Source organism: Oenanthe melanoleuca, chromosome 2 (assembly GCF_029582105.1).
Source record: "Oenanthe melanoleuca isolate GR-GAL-2019-014 chromosome 2, OMel1.0, whole genome shotgun sequence".
Lineage (NCBI taxonomy): Eukaryota > Metazoa > Chordata > Aves > Passeriformes > Muscicapidae > Oenanthe > Oenanthe melanoleuca.
Window position 1 is genome coordinate 103,452,770 of NC_079335.1, and position 10,178 is coordinate 103,462,947.

Sequence of the window (10,178 nt, forward strand, 5' to 3'; positions counted from 1 at the left end):
GTTCAAAAAAAGCAGAAAATATGAGAACTTTGTTCTTTTAGGTTATCTGCTGAAAACTACTTATGTGGTACAGCAATGGGTTTGCATTTGGGTCAAACATTGAGAATATTTTCTTTTTTTGTTCTTTGGTTGGTTGGTTGGTTGGTTGGTTTGGTTGGTTGGTTGGTTTGGTTGGTTGGTTGGTTGGTTGTTTTTTTGTGGGTTTTGGGAGGGGGAGGTTGGATTTTTTGTGGGTTTTTGTCCAAGTGCAACCAACCTTACTCTATAGAAGAAAAGTGTTCTTGAAAGATGCAGGACTCTTGGGCTACAACTCAAATTACTGTTTGCCTGTGGCTTGACTCCATGGCTTATAAAACTCAATATACAAAAATACATGCAACTTAAAAACACAGATATATGAGGAGGAAGTAAATACATTTGACCTCCACATATGCCAACTAAAAGCTGATTTTCAAGTGATTATGATTTGGGAGTGATGGGACAACTTGGTGCAAAGCAGACCTGAGTAGATTGGTAAAATATCAGCTGACATTACCCTCGTATAGCATTTTAGAATATTTTCCATCCAAAAATTTTAAAAAGATGCAAAAATCCAGAGCCTTGTTTCCCAAATGAAGTTAGAATATTAAACAACTTGCCAGAGAACACACAGCAGATTAAGTGTGAAACTATTGATCCAGGTGTCTACTGGATTCACTCCATTGGACTACAGAGGTGTTTCTCAGATTTCCGTTTTGGATCATTCTTTGATTGGAACCTCTACTCCTTCAAATATATTTCACCTTACAAATTGGCACAAAGTCACATGCACAGATTGACATAAGCCTTATCAAGATCAAAATTTATACAATCATCAGTTTTGTATGGTGAATACACCATATGAATTATCAATGTTATGTTATTATTAAAAAAAAATATTTCACATTAGATGCATTTAGAATACTAAAATTGGATTACCAGTGAATTTCATAAAAAATAAATCCCCAGTGATATACAGGAAACTTCCAGCTCTAGCATACTAGGGGCAATATTCCATGAGGAAAGACAGCAGGAGGAAGATGGGCTTCAACCCAAACTCTGTGAGGCCAGTGGTAATAATGGTATTGATGGTGTTAGGCTAGACTTTCAACTTTTGAATGGCCTTGAAGGAGAGAGACGAAGAGAAGAGTGGAGAACAACAGGCCCACCCGGGCCTGATATGATCTCAATAGTTCAATTAGGCACAGGGTAACCACAGACACAGATGTATTCTCCTAGGTGGAAATTTGGGGGAAATTTCTAGAAAAGTAGAACAACCTTTTCTTAGATGGTACATGTGAACTAAGCCAACAGATTATAGCTTACTCTTGCCTTGAAAACTGGATTTTGGAGGGAAAAGCTCTTCATCATCATAAGGGCACAACCACTTGGCTTAGAGGTAAAACCATTTTCCTCTCTTCCTCAGTCTCCATCACTGAACTGAAAAGCATAGATCTAGTCTTAATCAGGAAGATATGAAAAACTTAAACCAAGAAATGAGTCCTCATCTTGAGATGACATGGCTCAGGTTTCAAACTGAACCATTTTAAGATCTAAAAATAGAGTTCATCCTACAGAAGGACTGAGTCACCTCTTCACCTAGAATCAATTAAGTAGAGCTTGAATGAGATCAGTGAACCAAGAAAGCTGGAGGGCTCTCTCTTCACCTTTCATTCACCTTTATAAGTCAGGAGAAAAGAGAAAAACAAGTGTATACACTTTTCATGTATTCATGTTGCCTGTATTTTTATTTTGGAAAAATTGAGCAGTAAGTAATTAAAATCTGCTCTAAACTAAAGGTAGGCAAATATTCTTTCCAATGGTTTAGACCCCATATCTCAGCATTGCAAGCTTACAAGCTGAAAAGCTCTTTGGTCTAATTGACACTTTAAATTATTTTAATGACTGCTGTTTTATATTTTTACTCCTTCAGCCCACAGCAATTGTTCTAAATTTCAGCTTTGCCATTCAATTAGCACATGAGCCACATAAAACTCTTCTAATTTCCTGCTCTGATGGGATCTGCACATTTTCAATTCTGCTTCCCAGTGCACTTGTATATAAGTCTTCAAAACCCTCTCTGCCAGTAAAACTGAGTTATTTGATTGTTCCAAGAAAATGAACACAGAAGGGACATAAAAAGATCAAGCTGAGTTTATTTAAGATTTAGATGAACATCCATGGAACACTCTTGGCATTATATGCCCAGCTCTTTTTAACACTCTGGTGGTACAGTGATTTGGATAGTGTGGTGCCTAAGTTAACCAGGTTCACTCAGCATCTTCCTCCAGTATGGGATCACAGACAGGTTGTATAACCCATGTGTGTTTACCCACTCACTTTCTGTAAACTCAGGCCCTGCGTAACTTCCTTGATAGAAAAGAATTAAAGGAGAAAGTTGTCAAAGCATTACAAGGGGAAATTTCAATGCAAGGCATGATGGAAGTAGCTGTGTGGGAGGATATTACTTCATTATTAAACTAAAGCAGATGCACAAAGATTTCTGTCATCTCCAGAGACTATTCCATCAGTCTCTTCAAGAGGCTTTCCAGTGAAGAAGACTAGCCCCCTGACCCTTCAGACTTGAGAAAGTTGTATGACTTTTTTAACTGTTCCTAATGAAATAATGTATTATTGCTTCTCCCCTGGGAGACTTTAAAAGTCATGCAAACTTCACAGAGTGGGCATGTTCGTAAACCTCAACCAAAAGACCACTAAGGAAATAATTTGCAGTTATTCAAACAACATTTGACATTCTCTACTGGTTTTTGGTGGGGTGAATTTGTCTTTCTTCTAAACCATGCTGATAAAATTAAATGACATTATTTTATGTTTCAAGGCACACTGTAATCAAGCACTTCAGTGTGGGATTTGCTTTCTGCATAATATTTGGAGGAGACATGAAACAATCCTAGGTGTTCCAAACATGTTTAAGGGGATAATATGCACATGTACATTTTCTTCAAGCTGCTCATTGTGCATCCATGGCTACTGCCAAACACAACAACAGAGATGGGGCATTAGGATATGAAACAGGAAGTGGTCAGATTTTCAAAGTGAGTTGTTGGGTGCCTAGCACTTACGAAAATCTGGCCCCGACTCTTTGCTGCCATTCCAGAAAGAAATATCTCTATCCTGGCCATTGTCCAACCAGCTTTGGAAATCATTTTGCACAGTTATTTCAGTAAAGCATAAAAGCCAATCCCCAGCTTTCTCTGCCTGATTAAGCACAGTCACCAATCACTATGCAGCTCTAAGGTACAAATGAAATATTCCTAGATAAATCCTCCATCTCCAGAGAAATGTGTTTCCTCTACAACTGTAAATCCAGGTTCTGTGTTGAAAATAATTCAGCCTGGCAGTGCTATAGCCCTAGAAAAGTTTCCTTGGAAACGACAAACTTATGCAATGGCAAAGTCATCCAATCTTTTCATGCCACAATATTATATTAAAAACACCTGGTTTATTTATACAATGACTTACAGGTCAGGGTCCTAGAAATAATAATACATAAACTTTATAGCAAAAAATATTCATCCTTCTATGGTATATAGAAATTATGTATAATTGTGTGGACATATATATAAATATATGGGCTGTACTTATGTTTAGGGCACTTGTGTATGGACATGTGTGTCCAAATACACACAGTATACATTTATATATCTTTCTAGGTGCCACATGTGTGCTCTTAGAGACACACAAATACACACAGAGGAGCACATTTACACTCTGTGAGTAGACATGTACTTCGCAGAATCTGCACACAAGCAGCTGGAGTCCTTCACTGTGAGCATGAAGGGAGTCAGTGACCACCTGCATTAGTGTCCATGGAATGAGAATGAATGTCACCGCTGTGGGCACAGGACTGGTTTGATGCATCTTCCTCTGTGGAGAACTAAATTTGCTGGGCAGTGACACCCTGCAACGCAGGGCTTCTTGCATGGTCCAATCTCATTCCAGTTGTCACATGTTTTGACACATCCCGGACCACAGGTATCATAAACTGCACCGTGTTTACACTGGATGGCTGAAAGGAGTTAAAAGGAACAAAATATGCGTATTACACAGAGCCCCACAAATAAATTTGCTTATCTGTTTGCTTAGTTTCTACTGCAAATATAAAAAAGTATATTTTGGCATGATGATTATCTAGAGGAAAAAAATACTTGTAAAACAATTCCACTATATTACATAATAAATATGAAAGTAGCAAAATTCCTTATCAAAAGCTATCAAGTCCACAGCAGTATTGAACTTTTTGATAATTTTAACAAAGTTAATGATATATACAGCTTTGGCAAGGTTTCTATCTATATGCAGATCTACATTTCATAGTAAAGAATTAACACTGTTTATTTATTACAATGCCTTTTATCAAAGATTTCTGAACCATTTACAAGAAAAAAAAGTTATTATCATTTTCATTCCTACAGAAAGAAGAGAGTCATTCATCCCATTAGAATTCTGATCCTAAGATTATACTTTCTGTATTTCATATTGCAGCAAACTAAATCAATGTTGTTAATCCAGAAGCAACATTTAAAAAAAAAAACCAAAAAAAAAAAAAACAAACAAAAATTAAAAATTAATTGTATCCATACTTTGCCCTGTTTTACCAAGGGATCACTGACAGTGAGGATTCATGTGCTTAATGATTCCAGTATCTATTCATTACTTTATGTAGCTGACAATTCAATGCATTTTCAACATAAAAGATCACTGAAGGCTCAGCTAAAAGCACTATAACTGCTCCAGATCAGTATTAAAACTCTCAACATTTTATATCCTGCCTTTTTGGTATGGAGAATAATACACAGTTCAATGGCAAATAAAAGTATGTTATTCTTTTTAACAGCTGAGCTGATGGCAAGAACAAGAACTGATAAAATAGCTCATAGATAGTAAGGGACTCTCAAACATCCAGAATCATCTCATGCTATTTTCAGAGAGGCGATTGTATTAGGAAGGTTTCTTCAACTTTGAGAGAGATTGAAGGTCAAGATTTTTTAAGTGACAATTTTTTAATGGACAAAACCCACTGTTTTGTTGTGAGAATTGGCCTACAGTGTCATTACAGTACTGTTATTATTCATAAAGAGAAAACAGAAATAAATTTATTAAATATATATGAGTGTATCAAAGAGAATTTATGATGTCTTATTGCTAAAACATCATAAATTTAAGGGGTTCCTTTTCACCACTAAGGGATCTTCAAAACACCATTAGTTTCTTTCAAGTTTTACTTCTTGTGCATTTTATGGAATTTATGCGCACACAATTCTCAGGACACAGATATTAATAAACAAATACAAGACTGCAAAAAGAAATTATAGAGGAAAATTACCCTGGTGATACAGAGAACTAAATGCTTATTATTAGAAGGGCATTAGATATCAGGGGAGAAAAAACCCCAATATTATATTTTTAAGCATAAGAAAGCAGCAAGAGCAACCTACCTAGAAACTCTGTGAGACATCTTTAATTGAATATTGTTTCAGAATAGGCTGGAAACAAATATCTGTCAGCTGTGTTCAAGATAGGCTCATTCCATTTGTGAGCATAGATCTTTTGACAATATTTTACCAACTTTACATTTCTGTCTTGCTCTGCATGATAACTTCCATGCATACTTAAGAAGGAACAAAAGGAAAAATTAAAAAGAATTTTAATGAAACAGAAAATTTAGAAGGTGGGAAAAATATGCAAGCAATATTAAGCATAGAATAAAATGTAAGATTCCCAGGAAACTCTAAGTTTCTTAACTTACATAGTGTGTACAGAATAGAGATTGAATCTCTGCAAGAGGGGAAATTAAAATGTGCAGATCTCCCTGGAGCTTTGCAAACAATGTATTAACTGACTAGAAAAGTAGACCAAGATGTTCAAGGACAGTTAATGCTTCTCCATACACAGTGTGAATTATCTTACAGGAGCTGCTTATTAGAAGCTTTTATCCTTCCTCTCTGAAAATGAGCTTCCCTTTGTAGGATCTCTAATTGACCAACCGCAAACAAACATTAGACTTCAGCACATGTGGTTTCCATATAGAAAGGAATACGAGATTCAGTTTTAAGGCTACACAGGTTTAATCCTACAAAGCTTTAGTGCAGTAATAGCTGGCCCTTTCCTTTCACCTGAGCTCTGTTTGGTTCCTCAGCTGGTAGGTTTAAGGAAAGTTGGCTAAGGGGTCCCTTCCACTTTCTCATCCCTTCTCGAGAGCAAATGAGAACTTACTACAGCCTGCCCTTGGCAGGCCATGGCATCTGTAAGTACTCCCCATTCTGCTTTACCACACATGGATGTGGGATGTCAAAACACATCCTTATCCTTCAGCTATGTAGAATATGTGATGACTGTTTTCTGCTGTAGGCAGCCTATAATGGCATTATTAACGTGATGTCAAGGGAAAAATCTGAAAAGTACAATGGCTGCTGTTTAAGTTCCCTTAAACTGGCTTTTATTGTTGAGTGATTCAGTTGTTAACATGTGGTGTGATTGATCCAGAACATTCCACTTCTTCAACAGTTTAAAATATAAAATAAAGACATTCTGCAGAAGGCTTCTCAGGAATTGCTGGAGTGATTCACTACCATGTAAACATGAAAAACAGAAGTGGTGTCTTTTCACCCGCCTTTTAAGACAAATTCCTCTCTTAAAGAACTGAGCTCTGTTACTAATAACTTCCTTAGTGCACTAGCAAAAATAAAAAAATCCAATCAAAAAACCCAAACTCAACGTACAAAAGTTAATAATAATACTGTATTTTGAAACATTACCAGTCCCAACAGAATTTTTCCACTCTTCTTCTAGAACATGTGTTTGGCATGACAGATGTGAGCTTCCTCAGACCACCTTCTGAGCTGGTGGGATAAAGGCAGCTCCAGTCCAGAAGCCATATAGTCACACAAATATAGCCCTGTGCCTGAGGTAATAAACCCAGCCTAATAAGCTACAGTTTGTAGACTAGACCTGGTTTAGTCCAGCCACTTTGGCAGTTTCACAGAGGAGGCTTCTGCACCTGTCTTTGTAGACATGGTCATAATTTTTTTAGGAGGAACTCTTATTCCCCAACACAAAAGCCAAAATATATAGCATAACTACTGAAGGATTCCCTTGGTTGGTGATATCTAGTAAATCCAATTTCACAGAAAATTCTGAACTAATATTTGAGCACCAATGAATCTTCTGGCTTCCTCTGTCAGTGTTACACAGTTTGGAGTTCTTCTGTAATACCTCCAAATGACATTTCACTCATAGTGCTTGCAATTTACAAAATCTCCTTCTAACAGAGCTAAATCTGTAGATTTAGGTAGATCTGGACACTAAACTTCCCATGATACACTCCTGTTAATATTTTCAACTTTCAGTTTTCAGTAAGTATCCCCTGAAAAGCCAGAATAGCCCTCCTGATAAATTTACACAGGGAATAAAGCAGTTGAGGGAAAGCAACATATAGCAGGGGAAAAAAGTGACACATGCCAGAAAATTCTCCAGCAGAAAAGGGACCCAAAGGAGAAGAGTCAAAATCAGAGATACACTCATTTCAACTGACTGATCACAGATGAAAAGAAAAAATTGTTCAGATTTTATGAAACTGTTAGAGCACGTCACCAAATCATTATATCCCTTATTATTGCACTTATTATTGTACTGTGTTATAGCTCTTATCTCATTGGTTTTTGCATGTTTAGTCATGCCCATGGCATAATGTTATTGCCTTCTGCCGTCCTTGAGTCTTCTTTCTCTTGGTATCCTGAGAAATGCAGTGTTAAATTACTATATCCCAAGGCCTTTCACCACTTCAGTTTACTTAATTGTACTTTATAAACTTCTTGTTTAGCCTTTCTTGGGTAAAAAAAAAATGTCTTTCTCCTTTCCTTTTCAAACCTCTTCCTTCCATTTCTATCCTTTATTTTCCTCTTCCAAGTATCACTTTTTCTTATTTCTTCTTTCCCTCATACTGGCTCTCCTGGTTTTTTAATTTCTCCTTCAAAAACCATATTTTTTCCTATGCTCATCCTAACAGGTCTAACTCCCCACTACTTTCCATGGCAACCCATATCCTTTTTCTAACCCTCTCAGTCCCCATGTGGATCTCACCAAACTTTTCTTACACTAACCATTTTCCTTACTCATTATCTTCCACTTTTCACTTCTCCAGTTAAATGACAGCTGACACTCCCTTTAATGAGCCAACATCATAGGACAGCAAACCTTGAGCAGCAATGTTCTGCAGAATAATGTAGGGGGAGAGAGAAGAGCATGTAGGGAACAGGACATGCAATTCAGCCTCCTGAGCATCCTATTTTGCCGGCCCTCCAGACAGTACAAGTTTCCTGAAGATCATAAAGAGGAGTTTAGCCCACAGCAGTTAGGGTAGAGCAACTGGCAACCACACAAGATCTGGTTTTAAAACACACAAAAGTATAATTAAAACCTGACTTTACTAATAAGTATACTCCATTTTCATCAGAACACAACTCTTTCAAGTATCCCTCCCGCTATGAAACGTCAAGCAGGAAATGAGTCATAGGATCCTAAAGCTTTATCACAGAAATGTTGTTTCATAATTACAAACTTTTATCTGTAATTGGGACACAATAATTGCAACTATTTGTTTTGGAGAGAAAGAAAGTCAGTTAAAGATTAAAATCTTGATGCTGGCCACTAGTACCATATGGAAAGCAGTGAATACACTTTAATTTAATGCTTACTGTATTATTTACTTAGAAGATGGTGCTAATTATCAGATATTGGATACTTAAATAAGTGTTTTGAGAGTACATAGACTTATATGGCTTATCTATATTTTCTGCTTAACTAGATTTCCCCTTTCCCTCTAGAAGAGTTTAAAAAATCATTATAATTCAAAAACTTCTTTCATTAGCTTTCATGGAGGCTGTGTGTTTAAATTCCTTCATAATGTTCCCTCAAGGACTGTTTTTGTATCAGAAAATTTTCTTCTCTTTGGTAAATGCCAGACAAAATATTGTGAAATGAAGCCTCAATTAGTTAAGTCGTGATATTTCAATACTTGTATTAACTTCTTAAGGCAGGGGCTGCAAGCAAGGAGATTTTATTCTTTTTACAGCATCTGCCATAGTGAGGTCTCAGTCTGAAGTGCTTTGGAAAAAAAATCACAATGCTTGCTCCAGGTTCTGCATGGATCTGCTACCAGATCAATAAATTAAAATTATATACATTACTAGCAGTATCTAACACCACACACTTGAATAGGGTTTTCACTTAGTGACACCCTGTTTGGATTGTCCTGCTGCTTCATAAGAAAAAAAGTGAATCTTTTGGGAACAGTCAATCAAACGTAATTTGTTCTGTCACTCACCCATCCCTGATAAAATGCCTTCAATAGAAAAGGAAATTGAAGTTGAGAGAGTAGACCCTGAACCACACACAATTACCAAAATGGACCACAGAGTGATAGCTCTTAGACCAGCACTGAGTATCCTCCTCTCATTGCTTGTTGTTTTTTTTTCAGCTACTGTTAATTGCTTTACATAAATCTGAATACGTTTCCAGGCAAGTCAATGGAATTACAGAGCTTCCTAAATTAATGAGACCATCATCAGGGGAAATACTCATCTGCAATATTGCATTTTAGTTCAAGTGCTCATAGCCACAGGCCACTGCTTCTCATGGAAGGAATTACTCACAATTGCAATTAATGCAGTCTGAATCAGTCATATAGTGAGTATGGACCAAATGCAGTAATTAATGCAGATTTGCATTTTAGTATTTCCACTAAATACATTTTCTCCTCTTTTCTTATTGAACCTATTGCAATTATATGTACATATTGTACCCGGAAATATAACTATGTTTTGACAGGAGGTCGAAGGAGTTTAAACTTTTTCTGCAATCAACAGTTTACATATCCTTCCAAGAACTTCCAAGCTGGTACAATTCCTGTATCATTTTTGATCCTATTCCACCAGTAAAAGGATAGTACAATCATAGCCTATTAGTCTATGCAAAAGCTTACAAAGAAGCAGTCCCAAAATGCTTACCTGCACAGTTCTGCTCCGGCACCCACTGGACTTTCAGCCCTTCCCTCTGACAGGCTCGGGTGTATGCCAGGAATGACTCACAGTAGCAGTTTTTGTGGATCGGACACTCACACATGTCTGTCACACACGACC

The 10,178-nt window shown here is 36.9% G+C and overlaps 1 protein-coding gene across 3 annotated transcripts in view; it reads right to left on the reverse strand.

Annotated features, from left to right (window-relative positions):
- Positions 1-2,154: 2,154 nt before the first annotated feature.
- BMPER (BMP binding endothelial regulator) overlaps positions 2,155-10,178 on the reverse strand; it is a 148,259-nt gene continuing 140,235 nt past the window's right edge. For all 3 annotated transcript variants that reach the window (XM_056484184.1, XM_056484183.1, XM_056484185.1), the window contains exons 14-15: positions 10,047-10,177; positions 2,155-4,048 (exon numbers count right to left, since the gene is read on the reverse strand). In XM_056484184.1, the coding sequence (XP_056340159.1) occupies positions 3,867-4,048; positions 10,047-10,177 (313 nt within the window). In that variant the 3' untranslated portion in view covers positions 2,155-3,866. The remainder of the gene's footprint in view (positions 4,049-10,046; position 10,178) is intronic.